The 16,703-nt window shown below is 45.1% G+C and overlaps 1 protein-coding gene across 2 annotated transcripts in view; it reads right to left on the reverse strand.

Moving 5' to 3' along the window:
• Positions 1 to 16,703, reverse strand: part of ASAP2 (ArfGAP with SH3 domain, ankyrin repeat and PH domain 2) — a 1,186,778-nt gene that overhangs the window by 245,817 nt on the left and 924,258 nt on the right. For both annotated transcript variants that reach the window (XM_086926365.1, XM_086926364.1), the window contains exon 21: positions 5,649 to 5,765. In XM_086926365.1, the coding sequence (XP_086782491.1) occupies positions 5,649 to 5,765 (117 nt within the window). The remainder of the gene's footprint in view (positions 1 to 5,648; positions 5,766 to 16,703) is intronic.

The raw sequence follows: 16,703 nt of genomic DNA on the forward strand, positions 1-16,703 counted from the left end.
TTAGTGTCCTGGACAATAATTTTATGCGAAGTTTGGTAAGGGTCCCGAGAGGCACTCCTTTAGTTCCCCTTCAATTTGACCTAAACATCAAAAGAACTGATCACCATATTATAATTCGCCTACTGATGCTATGGGTTAGACTATGGCGGGTCCCCGAACTACAAGATTATAGAGACGGGCTAAAAGAAATTATGGAGCTTGACAATTTAAAAGCTATCCCATGGTTTAAGCATGTTAAAATTTGGCTCAGCAAAATAGGTCTGAAACATTTTTGGGAGAACCCCGACCAACTTCCACCCAACTCGAAATTAATTTTAAAAAGGGCCTTCTGGACCTTTATTGTTAACATGATCATAAGTGCTTCAACTGGCGGGACTTTAGTAACAAACGTCCTTACTTTTAAGGACGTGCCATTATTTGAGACTTTTATGGATGAAATAGAGCCCCCTCTTGCCAAACCTTTATTTCTAAAATTTAGATATGGAAACCTTTTAATAAAGACAACCTTGGCACGTTGGGCTAGGGCTAGGAGCTCAAACACTTCATCCATAGCAACAGATGAAATTTGCTCCATGTGCGAATACCACCAGATAGAAAATGAGCAACATATCCTCTTTTTTTGCCCTGCGTACTTACGGGCTAGGAAAAGATGGATTAAACCAATATGCCTACTGTTAGGCGTGAGGTCATGTACACAGGCTTTGAGAATTCTTACAACTAACACAACGCAACCAATAATATTTAGTGTAAGTAGATTTTTACATTCTATTTTTTTCCAAAGGAAAAAAATGGGGCATCAACTGTAATTGAGGTCATCCCTAGAAATAGAATTGGTCTACCTTCTAGAAACTAGTGGGGGGTCAATCCTAGAATTTTAATGTCGTTTGTGCTCCGATTGTTTCCTAACATGAAATGTATTTTTTTTAGCTAATGGTTTTAAAGTTCTATGCTGTAATGCTTTTTAATTGTAATGTATATGCATTGTTTCTTTTATGGCAACAAAGCCGAAATAAATAATTTTTTGAATTTGAATTTGAGATATGGTTTTATGCACAATGGGAAAAGTTTGTCCAACAAGCTCGATAAACCTATAGCGAATACATAGGATATGCCTACTCAGCTTTGGCTGATAGTTCCCTTCCCAATCCAGATGTCTCTGGAGAAATGTGAGTAGGGGTCTCTGAGAAAAACGTGACTGAACTACTCAGAGTTGACTGTAACATAAGTACCAAAGCAATGTTGGCGGCGCCATGTCGTGTAGTTCCTACAAACCAATATGGGATCTGGTGTTTAGACAACATGAACTGTAGGATTGGTGTCCGAACTGATTCTAAACACCCCCACCGGGTATGTTAGCCTATATACCAGCTGGCTCCCATGCCACTAGAAACCCCTCTTGCCAAGGAGAGAATTGTTCTTAGCAACAACCGAACATGACAACCCTGATCCCTCAGGAACGAGGAAACAGCAATACTTTTCTCTCAGTCACTCGTGCTCACTATGTCTCACAGAGATACACTGAATAAACGGTGGGGACATTTTTCAATAAGCATTTATACAATGTGACCCTAACTAAATGTACCCAAGTGTACCTAGCATGTATGTGGGTGTAAAGCCAAGAATCCTCTCTCGGATAAAGTCAACCCTATTACCTGAAGTGAGAAACTGTGGGACCCCGTCTTGAATGAATGAATGAAAAACAACTTATAATGCACAACTAAAACCCGAAGGCATCAAGGCGCCTAACAGACAAAAGTCCTCAGAAAAAAAAGGCAGAGACAAAAACTACAGGTAGGCTTTGGCAAAAAGACGAGTCTTCAAAGCCTTTCTGAAGGCTTGCCTAGTAGACAGGAACTTAATTTCATCCGGTAGGGTGTTCCACAAATTAGGCGCAAGACTCGAGAAAGCTCTGCCCCCCCACTTAGCTCTACGGATGCGGGGCGCTCGTAGCAGAGACTTCTTGGCAAAGCGTACATTTCTGGAGGGGCTATAAGGGACCAAAAGGTCTCCTATTCCTCCCGGCCTATTTCTCGCCAAGGCTCCATATGTCAGGCAGAGAATTTTAAAAAGAATCCTGTCCTCCATCGGGAGCCAATGAAGGAGTTTCCTAGCAGCGGTGGCTGATGAACGTCTGGGCAGGTCTAAAACAAACCTCGCTGCGGCGTTCTGAACCATTTGTAAACGCTGCAGCAGGCCCTTGTTGATCCCTGCATACAGTGCGTTACAGTAGTCCAATCTCGACCCTATGAGGGCTACCACAACTTGCTTTCTCGCTTGCGGGGACAGGTAGTGTTTGATCTTCCTTAGAATGTGGATAACACCCCAGCAGGTGGCAATTGTTCTGTTCACCTGCTGCTGCATGCTAAGCAAGGGGTCGATCAGGACTCCCAAATTCTTAGCCAGGCCCGATGGTGCTTGACAGGCTCCCAACGAAGTGGGCCACCATTCCGCCGACCATATCTCCTCCTTTCTGCCGAACACCAGAATCTCCGTCTTCTCGCCGTTAAACCTCAATGAATTGCTGATCATCCATTGGGCGACTGCCTCCATGCATAGTCTAAAATTGGAGGCAGTCAGAATGACAGACTGGTCTTAGTCTCAAGATGGACACCCCGCAAAGCATGGCAGACCACTGCGAGATGGAGAGCCTGCGTGCAGGAACCACAGCGTCTCGCATCAGTGTGTTGGCATGGAAGTCCTTTTCTCCTCTGACTACCTTGACAAGATATGGTGTTTATATACTAAAAGTGGTACCCTCATGGGTTCTACCTTGCTGTGTCATGTTGGACCAAGGATGACGTAAGGAATGACCCTTGTATTTAGTTATTATCCCGGAGATGGTAGTCCTGCTGAGTTTCCAAGAATCCTCATACATAATGGATGAGGCTAGTTTTCAGGGAAAACCTTAAGTCCTGTAAGCAGTGAAGTAACTGGGTAAAAGGTCAGTGCCAAGAACCTTTATGTAGTGTAATGATAGGGGAGATTATAGGTGGAAGGTTAGGTGACTACGTGAGCCTATATTGGGGTACCTATATGGAACATAACAAGAGGTCTCCACCCTTCTTTGGCACCAGAAAGTATCAGAAATAGCAACCACAACTTGCTTCTGATGCTAGTACCCTCTCGATGGCCTATACTTCCTGATCTACCCTCAGCCGATCTGGGGACGGAGGGAGTGGCATTAGGGCTTGTTGGAATGGGAGGGTGTAACCCCATTGGACCTTCTGGAGCAGAGATTTGTATGTAATCTCACTCCACTTGTGCAGATGGTATCTGATTCTGCCGCCAGTCAATGCCCATGCTAGATTGAAGGCAAACTAAAGAGGCTTTGACTGTGCGGCTGCTGGGGGCAGAGCGGATTGGGTGGACCTATGGCTTTTGGGCCCCATAAGGCTAGTGGGAGCTGTGTCTGCAGCCACATATGGACTGAGCCTGCTGGCTGTGGTGACTACGGGGGGAAAGGATGCAGCTCATAGCCCCTACTGTAGCCACGGAATGGGTGTAAGGTGGAATGCAGCTGTCGTGGGGCCACAGAGAGTCCCAACAGCCTAGCAGTGGCTGGCCCTACTGTCCTTAAATCTCTCCAAGGCCAAAACCGCCTTCTCTCCAACGAGACAGGATCCATTGAATGGCATGTCCATAAATGGGGCTTAGACGTCCCCTGAATGGCCAGCATTCCTCAACCACACATGATGTTGAAGAGCCACTGAAGAAGCAATGGCTCTGGCCAGTGAGTCGTCGTATCCAAACCACATCTAACTGTGAACTTTGCTGCGTCTCGCCTGTCAACAAGAGCATGGCATGGGAAAGTATGACTTGGGCCACATCTGGGACCATTGGCTCCACATGCACAACCGTATCCCACACGGTAAGGGAATAGCAGCTCAATAAGCATGTGGTGTTTACTGACCGCACTGCCAGTCTGGGGGAAGAAAAAATCCTTTTTCCGAAGCTATCCAGCAACAGGAGCGGGCCACTGGCAGCGATCAATGGTTCTGTGCTCAGGGATGCCAGTGCAAGGCTTGGCCCAGACCCTAAGAGGGACATCACTGAGGGTTTTGTTGAAGAGTAGTAAGGGTTCTGATGGGAATAACCCCAGCTGAAGCACTTCTATCAAAACACTTGTTTTGACTTGAACCCTGGGCAGCTGCAAGCTAGGACAGCAACCGCACTTTGGACCACCATTACAAAGGAAACCCCCCATTCACCATAGCCACTGTGGGAGGAGAGAAGAAACTAGGTCCTCATACCAGTAGTAGTAGACCATGCATTCGGCTGGGAGGTCAGTCTAGGAACAGAGATTTATTAGATCCCTCCCCCATTCGTGTTTGTCAGTAAGCTATTCAGCAAAATATGGCTGTCTCCAATTCAGCCTGTGTGACCCTGCTCAGAGACGGAACCAACGTTGCGCAATGTCAGTGTGGCTCTGTATCGGCATCGGGAATCACAATGGGTTTGGCAGTGTTGGGAACTGTGCCACTGGAATGAACGTCCAGAGGAGATTGCAAAGTCATGGCCAGGCCGATCCAGATCCGTCAACAGATCTCAAGGGGCCAACTGGTGGCGAACGCAAACCGCCCGGTGGAACCCCAGTCGAAGAGCCTCCCTAAACAGTGGGACCCAGAGATACACCGGATGGGTTTGACCGAACAAAACTGAGGCTCATTGCCTCATAAAACTCTCTACATTAGGCTGGGGTTGCTACCACTCCAGGGAACTCAGGGGAGCGTGGAGCAGACCTTGTTTTCAATGCTGGCTGCACAGGAACAACCTGGACAGCAAGGTCAGGACTTGTGGCATCATTCCCTCATGTTGTCTGAAGAATGAGAGTAACGCAGAGAAATCGGAGATTGCTTTAACTTCTAGTGGAACTTAGAAGAAGTCCTGGAGTAGGGCAAGGAGTGGTCCTGAGATCTCCCATGCGAACGGGACTTAGAGAAACGTGGAGTCTAATGAACAGTGACTAGGAGCTTCATGGCCTGCTTGCGGGTGGCCTTGGGGTTCATGATCTTACACCCCTCATATGACGCAGAGTTGTGATCCCTCTCCAGGCACTACAGTCATACCAAGTGGGGGTCTGTCACTGACATCTGTCAATGGCAGCACAAAGGATGAACCTGGTGGGTTTCTTCAGGCACATCTGCTAAAAACAGTTGGAAAAATAGAAGGCACACTAGAATTTTTAAAAAATGTTGAAAAAAGTCAGTCAAATAACGACTGAAGGGAGCTCAATCGGGATCCATGCTGATGGCGTGGAAAAGAAGAAACTGAGGTCAGCACGCTGGGATGATGCCGATACAGGCACCTCAAAAGTTATTTTCAGTGCGAGAAATGACGACACCACCTATAGCTGAACGATGTCACCTACTGGCGTACAAGGGGGACAGTTAGAAAAAAAAAGTTATGATCCAGCCTGACGCCTGGGAATATTCTATGGTAAGGAATCTGTGGCTAGAGGTCTCTATCAGATTTATATTTCCTGGACAATACCATTTTTTTAAAAATGCAAGCTTTATCTGATGTCATAACAGCTTGGCAAACTGTATTATAAGCATGAACCAATACTAGAAATACTGAAGGTCTTATAAAAAAACAAAAAAAAAAAACAAAGATGAACAACTGTAAATATGATCATTAAGGACACAAACCTGGAGCTTTTCATCTGTATCATCATCACTTTCATCCAGATCTTGATGATGATGAAGTCTCCATTCATATTCTACATGAACATGGGAATTGAACCGTCCAGATAATGCCTGCATAAGCTGAGAACATAATTACAGTCACTATACCAGTCATTGATAATAACTATATTCATCAATCAATTCAAGAATATAAAATGATTCATTAATTTACTACAGGGGCTGTTGGGAGATATACATTGGAATAAAAAGTTGCTTAGCAATACCAAATGTTTGTGTGCACATTATCTCTTCACCGGGGACATACTTGCTTTAAACTTTTGCACTAGAGATTATCTTTGATTTCTACGCATCTTAAAAATATTCTAGATTTCATCATTATTCTAAAAGATCATTCCTCTACAGAGACTCCCCTTTGTGCACCTTTTCTCTTTTTGAGCTGAAGAAGAATCAATTAAATGGCCTTTATTGTATACATTCAAACACATAATGCAGTTGATACACCAATGTTACACATACTGACAACACAATAAGAATGCACATTTAAAATAATGATTTATATTAATAACATTTATCAAAGAGCCTGTAAGCAATGAGGAAAGCTCCACTGAATAAACTGCTTGATAAATTAAGAATTGTACAGGCAAAACAAAAAGCAAATCCAGTCAAGGTCACCTTGAAAAAACTGTTGGGACAGATACGGGCATTAGAAAATAATAAGGCACATTATGTTTAGGGAGGAAATACCACTAAGGCAGGGGCAACGCAAGTATATTATTAGGAAATGAACAGCCACGCAGATGTGAGCTTTCGTAGCAGATGTGGAGATTTAAACTAGAGCGACACAGATTACTGAAGAGGGGAAGCTAAAACCTTTTCATTCAATTTATCAAGAGCTCCATAAGGCCTCCTCAACGGAACCCCAGGTGTGAAAACAACATTCATCTGTCTTGAATCTACCTAAGCTACACGAGGCAACGATTCACCAAGCAGAAGGCCCTTTGGGTGGCTAGAGCCTTCAACCTAGCAAAGTTTCCAAACCCAGATGGTTTAACAGCTACCTTCTATGTAGCCCTCCAGCTACTACCACTATTAGTGGAGTTCTTACAGATCTTCCGAATTACTGGGATGTCACCCCAAACATGGAGACAATAACAGCTATGCTGAAGCCGGGCAAAGACAGCACCTTGTGTGCCTCATACCATCAGATAATTCTGTTACACGTAGATGTGAAATTATTTACAAAGCATGTGCCCACTCGATGAACAGATTATTTGCTTTCAGCAATGCTCTTTCTGGTGGATAATCTATCTAATCGATTCTATTGATTCCTCACCTTAGAATATTTCCCAGGCACCTGACTAGATCCAGAAGGAATATGCTACTTACCAGTATGCATCTGTTCTTGGCATAGAGGGCTGCAGAGTGGTACATTATGAATAGATCGCCATCTGGTGTTGGGCTCGGATGATTGCACTTTGTTTTTCTCTTGGAGAGTCTTTTGTATGTTGGTGACTCCTCCCTTAGTTGGTAGTGCGCATGGGCATCTGCTCCATCCTTAGATTGTTTTGCCATAGTAGGGTTAGATGGAGTAGTATAGTAGAATACAGATAAGAGTGCCCATGTAAGTGTATCTAAATAAGATAATGTTGGAACAGACACAGGTTTCCGGGGAGGCTGGGAGGGCATGTACCACTCTGCAGCCCTCTATGCCAAGAACAGATGCATACTGGTAAGTAGCATATTCCGTTCGAGGCATATGGGCTGCAGATGGTACATTATGAATAGACTATACAGCAGTTCTCTCCCTAGCGGTGGTCGCCCGTGTCTGTTGCAACTGTCTGAAACAATGTTTTTAATACTGCTTGTCCCACTCTAGCTTGTTGTGTTGCGTGCACATCAACACAATAGTGCTTTGTGAAAGTGTGCGGTGTAACCCAGGTAGCCGCTTTGCATATGTCATCTAGTGGAATGTTTCCCAGAAATGCCATAGATGCTCCTAGTTTACGTGTAGAGTGAGCTCTAGGAGGAACAGTTAATGTTCTCTTTGCCTTTAAGTAGCATATTTGAATGCATTTTACAATCCATCTGGCAATGCCCGCTTTGGAGATGGGATTGCCTTTATGTGTGGGAGAAAACGCAACAAATAGCTGTTTTGTCTTTCTGAAAGTTTGTGTTCTCTCAATATAGTACAATATGGCCCTCCTAACATCCAGTGTATGTAGGGCTCTTTCCGCTACTGTTTGTGGTTTTGGAAAGAAAACCGGTAATTCCACTGACTGATTGATGTGGAATGCTGAGATAACCTTTGGTAAGAATTTTGGGTTTGTTCTAAGAACCACTTTATTTTGATGTAGCTGCATAAATGGTTCTTGGATCGTAAAAGCCTGCAGTTCACTTACTCTTCTAAGTGACGTGATAGCTATCAGGAAGGCCACCTTCCATGTGAGGAATTGTATTTCACACCTATGCATAGGTTCAAAGGGTGGCCCCATTAGTCTGGTAAGCACTATATTGAGATTCCAGACTGGGGAAGGTGGTCTTCTTGGTGGAATGACTCTTTTGAGTCCTTCCATGAAAGCTTTAATTGCTGGTACTTTAAACAGTGACAGGTGTTGTCTGTTTTGTAGGTACGCCGCTATGGCTGCTAGATGAACCCTAATAGAGGTATATGCTAGATTACATTGCTGTAAGTGTAATAAATAGCAAATGATTTGTTTAGTGGATGCGTCCAGAGGGTTGATGTGCTTACTGTTACAGTGTATAGCAAACCTCTTCCATTTTGCTGCATAGCATGCTCTGGTGGTAGGACGTCTTGCCTGTTTAATGATTTCCATGCATTCTGGTGGTAAATCTAAATACCCAAACTCTATGACCTCAGGAGCCAGATCGCTAGGTTCAGTTGTTTGGGATCTGGGTGCATTATTTCTCCATGGTTCTGTGTAAGATGCATGGGTAATAACCTTAGCTTTTGATGTGGTACTTGTGAGAGTTGTAGCAGTGTGGTGAACCACGGCTGTCTTGCCCACGTGGGTGCCACTAGTATCATTGTCATTGAGTGTTGCTGCAGTTTCCTCACCAGTAATGGAATTAGTGGTAGAGGAGGGAACGCGTAAGCAAATTTGTTGGACCAATTTATCCACAGTGCATTGCCCTGGGACCTTTGGTGTGGGTACCTGGATGCGAATTGTTTGCATTTTGCGTTCTGATGATTTGCAAACAGATCTATCTCTGGTTGCCCCCATTTTTGGAAGAATGGCTGTAGTATTTGGTCGTGCAGTTCCCATTCGTGAACTTGTTCTGACTGTCTGCTTAGGATGTCTGCTATTTGATTTTGAATTCCTGGTAGGTGTTCCGCTAACAGGTAGATTTTTTGAGGAATGGCCCATCTCCATATGTCCTGTGCTAGTTTGGACAGTTGGAGAGAGTGTGTCCCCCCCTGTTTTTGAATATAATACATTGCAGTCATGTTGTCTGTTCTGATCAGGACTGCCTTGTTTGTTATTTGCATTTGGAAAGCTTTTAGTGCTAGAAATATTGCTAATAGTTCCAGGTAGTTGATGTGCAGTTTCTTTTGCTGCGCACTCCACTTCCCCTGTACTGTGTATTTGTCCATATGCGCTCCCCATCCGGAGAGCGATGCGTCCGCTGTTATTATTACCTGTGGAATTGGCTCTAGGAACGACCGTCCCTTGGAAATGTTTTCTGTGTTCCACCACTTCAGAGACCGATACGTCCGGTCGTTTACCAACACCAGATCTGTAATCTGACCTTGAGCCTGATTCCACTGTGTCGCTAGACACTCTTGTAGTGGGCGCATTTGTAGTCTGGCATGTGGTATTAGCAGTATGCAAGAGGACATCATGCCTAATAGTTGCATAAACACTCGTGCTGGTAGTGAGTGTTGTGGTTGAAACCTTTGTATTAACCCGACCATTGTCTGTACTCTGATTGGGTTGGGGTATGCTATTGCCTTTTCTGTGTCTACCTTAGCCCCCAGGTATTGCTGGATCTGGTTTGGTTGCAGGTGTGATTTTTTGTAGTTCACCGTAAACCCTAGGTGGTGCAGCAGTTGAATTGTCTTCTGTGTGTTGTGAAGACATTCCTCCTTTGATTTGGCCTTTATTAGCCAATCGTCCAAGTATGGGAAGACATGTATTTGTTGTCTTCTTAGGTGTGCTGCCACCACAGCTAGGCATTTTGTGAAAACTCTCGGTGCTGTTGTGACACCGAACGGAAGGACCTTGAACTGGTAATGTTGTCCTTCTAACACAAACCTTAGGTATTTTCTGTGGGCTTTGTGAATTGGGATATGAAAGTAAGCGTCTTTTAGATCCAGTGTAGAAAGAAAGTCCCCTTTCTTCAGTAAAGGGAGTACTTGTTGGAGCGTGACCATGTGGAAGTGTTCCGAATTTATGTAAGCATTGAGAGGTCTGAGGTCTAATATTGGTCGTAGGGACCCGTCCTTTTTGGGGATCAGGAAGTATAGAGAGTATACTCCTGTTCCTTGTTGATCCTTTGGGACCTTCTCTATTGCATGCTTTTGTAGAAGTGCTAGTACTTCTTCTCTTAACAATGTCAGATGATCCTGACTCATTGGACGCTGTTTGGGGGGGATGTTTGGTGGGGTAGCTGTGAGTTCTAGGCAATAACCATGTTGGATAATTTGTCTCACCCACTTGTCTGACGTGATGTTTTCCCAGACAGGTAGGAACTGTGATAGACGTCCCCCGACCGGTGTTATGTGGTCTGGGGGGAGATCTATGAAGTCACTGTTTTGGTGTTGAGGCGTTGCGGTTGTTATTATTTCCGCGGCCTCTACCCTTATTGTTGTTACCTCTGTAATTACCTCTTGAATTACCTCTGGGTGATGTTGGTGTGAAAGATGTGGATTGCTGATTTGTTCCTGTGTTTTTTGAGCCCCCTCTATAGGTGGATCTACGAAAGGAACCTCTGTGCGTTGGCTGTTGCAATGCTCCCATTGACTTAGCCGTTTCCGTATCTTTCTTCATCTTTTCTAATGTCTCGTCTGTACTTGAACCAAACAATGTTTTCTGATCAAATGGTCTGTTCAGTAGGGCTGTCTGAACTTCTTGTTTGAATCCTGAGATTCTAAGCCACGCGTGCCTTCTTAGCATGACACTAGTGTTAATAGACCTTGCTGCAGTGTCTGCTGCGTCTAATGCACACTTAATGGAAGTATTGGTTATTATTTTACCTTCCTGTATTAATTGGTCTGCCTTCTTCTGATGTTCTTTTGGAAGATGTGTGAGAAGTTTTTCTAACTCATCATAATGTGCCCTGTCGTAACGTGCGAGTAGTGCTTGTGTATTAGCTATACGCCAGCTATTTGCTGCCTGTGATGCTACTCTTTTGCCTGATGCATCTATTAACTTCAACTCTTTATCTGGTGGCGGAGCCTCTCCTGTAGATAATGAGTTTGCTCTTTTACGAGCGTTTGAGACCACCAGCGAGTCTAGAGGTACATGCCCTCTAATAAATATTGGGTCCTTTGGAGCCGCTTTGTATTTCTTATCGATTCTTGGGTTTAACACCCTGGCTCTCACTGGGTTTTCGAATATTTCTTCTGTGTGAGTGAGAAGACCCTTTAGCATAGGAAGAGTACCTGATGTTCTCTGTGCACTAGGTAGAGTCTCTAACAAGAAATCCTCTATCTGAGGTTCTGTGTGCATATCTAGTTTGTGATATTTTGCTGCCCTATTAATGAGCTGCACAAAACCTGTGTTATCATCAGGTGGTGAAGGCTTTGAGGGGTATAGCTCTGGGTCGTTGTCCTCATCTGACCCTACATCGTAATTTTCCCATGGATCTTCCTCATCTTGGATAGATTTGTCATCCCCTTGAGGTTCTCCCTCCCCTATATCACTGTCTACATCTGACTGAGGTGTAGCTGGTCTTGGTGTGGAGGGTGTAGGAATATGTGGCCTATTGTGAGGAATAGGAGAAGAGGGTGTGTCTCTAGGACGAGGAGAAGCAGGAGGAGTTATGTTCGTCCCCATTGTTCTCTTTTTTGAAGGAAGAGGTTTATCTTCTGACTGTTCACTCTTTCTCTTCTTTGTGACCACTTTCCCAGTCTGTGGGTCAATAAACAAGATCTTTTGTTTGGGATCTGTTTGTTGCTCTTGAATCGGTACCGAGGGTCCTGGTTCCGAGAGCTGTTTTTGTTTTCGATCTTCAGATCTTTCTGTTTTCGACACCGAATGTCTGCTCGATTTCGACTTTTTGGGTATCGAGTGTCTTTTGGGCGATACATCATATTTCTTTTTCGACATGGAATGTTTCGATACCGAGCTCTCCTTTGTATGCAGCCTCGGTGTCGAAGTCGATGACGCCCTTTTCTCGGATCCGACGTGGTGGGATTCCGAGTGTTTCGGTTTCAGTTTCGGTTTCGTTGCCGGGCCCGAAGGCGGGGCGTCGGAAACTTTTTTCAGCGGTTTGACCGGGCCCGAGGGCGGGGTCGTTACCGCACGGGGTCGGTTTTTCGGTAAGGGGACGTCGTCACTCACGGTTTGTTGCTCGAAGAGTTCTTCAACCTCCGACTGGTCCCCTTCCGACCCCGACTGGTCCTCTTCTTCCTCGATTTGTTCGTCTCCGAACAGCTCCGGGATTGCCTCCGCCTGCATTCTGGAAGCCTCGTGTCTTCGGGCTCGACGATTTCTAATCGTTAGCTTGGAGGAGAATGCTGCGCAGGCTTCGCAGTCCCTGGATTCGTGTTCAGGCGATAGACAGAGGTTGCACACCTCGTGTAGGTCCTTGTGTGGGAACTTAGCACCACACGATGGACATTTTTTGAATGGAGTCCTTTCCATGGACTCCGGGCTTGACTGCGTCGAGAAAGGTCTCCTGTTCTTCGACGTAGATCCAAGTTTTTCTCTTCTATTTTGAATTTGTAACGCGTCGGAATGGAAAAGAACGCGTTCGCTAACAATACCGTCGAATTGGAAAGGGAATACGCGCCGAAAAATCACTTTCTTCTGAAGTTGATCTGGAGCGTCTCGATCTTCATCCGAACCCGATGGCGGAAAAAAACAATCTAAGGATGGAGCAGATGCCCATGCGCACTACCAACTAAGGGAGGAGTCACCAACATACAAAAGACTCTCCAAGAGAAAAACAAAGTGCAATCATCCGAGCCCAACACCAGATGGCGATCTATTCATAATGTACCATCTGCAGCCCATATGCCTCGAACATCCTTTTTTCAGCAGTGCTCCCATGAGTGGCAAGGTGGTGGTGTGTAGCTCCACGTTGACTTCGTACCACCGCAGAAATAACCTTGGCAAAAAGAACGTCATCTGTTCTTTTTGGCTTTGTAGCCCTAAGTGGGAAGGGTATGCCCAGACTTAAGTCCCATGCTCGTAATGCAATCGTACTCAAGCTAGCCTGGCTGATGAGGGATAATACCCCCAAACCAGTCCCAGGATGCTTGTCTCTAGTTCAGGGAAGACCTGGCATGGCAGCTCGGCCTGGACTGCTCCCATGGGGAGCAGGGGCAAGATTGTTTTGCATATTGCTGGGTCCAAACTGGAATGGCGTGGTGAGCAAGAAAACCATGGATTTATTACAGATCTGTTATTGGGGGGTGAATGTTTGATTTTTTTTAGCATTCCATCCATCATCTGTTCCTTTTGTATTTCTACTTTTAAAATGTTAAAAGAAGACCATAGAATACAAATGTGGGGAGAAATCGGCAGTTCGATAGAGTATCTGCATCAAAGAGCACAACCAAATGTAAGTGACTTCTAATGAGGGGTTCTCCAAAGTCGGTCCTCGAGGGCAGGATACTGGAAGGATTTTTCAATATAACTACATTTCTCTAAATGGGGATATTCTAAAAATCTGGCGTGTATCCAGCCCTCCAGGACCAACTTTGGGGAACCCTGTTGTCATAGATAACACAGATTCATCACCTTATAACAGATACCGAAGCAGTACCTCTCTGTCTGGAAGGCCTGTGAAGTGGACTCAGATGAATCAGTTCTGCAGCACTGGGTGGGTGAAGTATTCTTCCCACTGGATATGGCCATGAAGGTAGTAAAGCCCTGTAAATATATGCTCTGACATCCACATCACAGCCTGGCAGATGCAAAGGACAGTCACTTGGTGAGCATCCTTAGCTCTGGTGTAATAGGAAATTGCAGTGGCTGCTTCTCAGCCAGTCCAGAGCAGATATTGATGCCTTGCCAGGGTCCTCTTGTGGACAGGCTTCTGTTTATTTGCCCCAGAAGGCCCAAAAAAACTGACTATCCAACGGGAGTTCCTTGTTACGATCAATGTAAAAGTCTCGATGGTGTGTATAGCCAATGGATCCTCTCCTCCTCTTTGGATGGGGCGAGGAGGAGCAAAGAGGGCAGGAAGAAGGATTCCCTACATGAAAAGGAGTCACAACTTTAGGCAAGAATGCCATACGACTCTTTAGCATCAACTTCTCTGAGGTGGTGTATGGTATTTGCACTGAAAGTGCCTGGATTTAACTCAAGTGACATGCTTGCAATGAGGAAGACAGTCCTCAAAGTAAGGCGGTGCAGCTAACAACTATGCATTGGCTCTAAGGGTGTATACATAGGAAAAGTCAATACCGAGTTAAGGTCCAGCTCCAGCTTGGTAGGGAACACATGTACCAACACTTTAATAAATCTCACCAAAACAGGTGACAAACTACTGGCTGGTATCTAAGAATCTGGTGACATGAGCCCTCCAATGTGAACCACTACCGCGCACCAAATCCGATCACTCGCCAGTGATGCTAGATATGGACATGCAATACCAGGCAGCAGCAGCTTTCACATGGAGCTTCCCCCCCTACTCTTTACTGGACCCTGTATTTAGAGCAGACTTAGCCAAATCAATCAACAGATGATTTATTTACCAACCATGTGGGGTCTGTAGGCAAATTTGCCTTAGTATGGGAAACAATCAGGGTATATATATATATATATATATATATATATACATTTTCGAAAGGGCTGACAGCTTGCATCCACGCCGCAGCCACACAAAGAGACTCGCACTCCAGGGTCTGTGTTTTAAAGATGTTTAATGGCGACGCGTTTCGACCAAACGGTCTTCTTCCAAAGCCAACCAAAATACAATGTGTTCACCATTTTATGCATAAAGTGTTTCACATACTTTTCAAGAAATAGAGGTAGGACTGCTCCATTAACAAGAACTACAATTGGTAAGAACTACCATGGAGGTAGACAACAGACTTTACCACAAACGTTTTCCAATGCATAGGTTAAATTATACTTCGACATATTTGCTGTATATAAATGTGAACTAATGCAATTTAAATAGAATGGAATTCAGTGACTGTATTTTAAATTGTACTTATGCACTATGCAGTGTAAAGTAGAATTTCTATTTGCAAAGTTAGCAAACATAGTCTCAAGGTAATCGTAGAATACCACGCTTGTCAAACTGGTTCCTAACGAGTTTAAGTGTGCAGCGTTCGCGGCTAACACGGTAACAACATGTTTACCAGGCATTGTAAGTCACAAATATATATATATATATATATATATATATATATATATATATATATATATATATATATATATATATATATATATATATATTATATATATATGAGTGATCACTATCTCTGAACATGCAGAGGTAGTGAAACTATTTCTATTCGAGAAGGAGCTAGTGTAACTGGAAAAGCAGCATAAGCAAACGGGGGAAAAGAACAAGTTACTTACCTTCGGTAACAATATCTGTAAGAAACAGTAGTTAGTATTAGAATATCCCCAGGCGTCAGACTGGATCCGGAAATGTTTGCGTAGCAATACCACTGCACGTCGTTAGGCGTCGTCTTTGGCTCCGCGTCCGCCATCGGCGTCCTCTGCGCCGGAGTGACGTCGTCTGAGTACTTAGACGCCACCCATGCGCGCTGACGTCAGTTCTTAGACACAGCTTTTCCGCGCCAGATACACAGAGCCATGTATCAAACCAACACTGGTGCCATAACAAATCAAGGGCCCTGAAAGGGATAACCTTAACCCTAGGTATCAGTTCGCAGAACGGGGAGGATGGGTGGGGCGGTAAGGAATCTAATACTAACTACTGTTTCTTGCAGATATATCGTTACCGAAGGTAAGTAACTTGTTCATCTGAAAGAAACAGGTTAGTATTAGATTCCTTACCTTAGAATAGATACCCCAGCAATACCAACCCCGGTGGTGGGTCTGCGAACCAAAACTTACACCAGAAAGTCCTGGAGGACGGAACGGCCAAAGAAGCCATCCCTCCGTACTTGGCTGTCCAGGCAGTAGTGCCTCGCAAAGGTGTGCAGCGAGGCCCACGTAGCCGCCTGGCAAATGTCCTGCAGGGGGACTCCCCGACCCAGGGCAGTAGTAGCCGCCGTGCCCGAGTGGAATGGGCCCTCAGCCCAACTGGAGACTCCTTTCTAGCCAAGGAGTAGCACGCCTTGATGCATAAGACGACCCACCGAGAGATGGTCCGCTTATGCACGGCCCGTTCCCTTCTTCGCACCCACGTAACCAAACAAAGATTTGGTCATCCATCCGGAACTGGCGTGTGCGATCCATATAGAATAAAAGCGCACGTTTTGGGTCCAGACGATGGAGCCGCTCTTCATCCTTTGAGAGATGCGGAGGCGGAAAGACGGAGGGCAAGGTGATGGACTGCCCGATGTGGAAAGCAGAGAATACCTTGGGCAGGAAAGAGGGTTTTGTACGCCATACCACTTTGTCCGGATGTACAGACAGGAAAGGAGGTTTGCAAGAAAGAGCCTGGAGCTTACTCACTCTCCTGGCAGAGGTGATGGCAACCAGGAAAGCTGTCTTCAAAGTGAGAAGATGGAGAGGACAAGAATGAAGTGGCTCAAAGGGAGCCCCCATCAGGAAAGTAAGAACCAGGTTCAAGTCCCACTGAGGCATCACAAAGGGAACAGGTGGAAACATGTGTGTGACGTCCTTTAGAAAACGAGTTACAATAGGGGACTTGAACAAAGAAGGTTGATCAGGCAGCCGTAGAAATGCCGAAAGGGAAGAAAGGTAGCCTGTGATAGTGCCC

Source organism: Lissotriton vulgaris, chromosome 6, assembly GCF_964263255.1.
Source record: "Lissotriton vulgaris chromosome 6, aLisVul1.2, whole genome shotgun sequence".
Lineage (NCBI taxonomy): Eukaryota > Metazoa > Chordata > Amphibia > Caudata > Salamandridae > Lissotriton > Lissotriton vulgaris.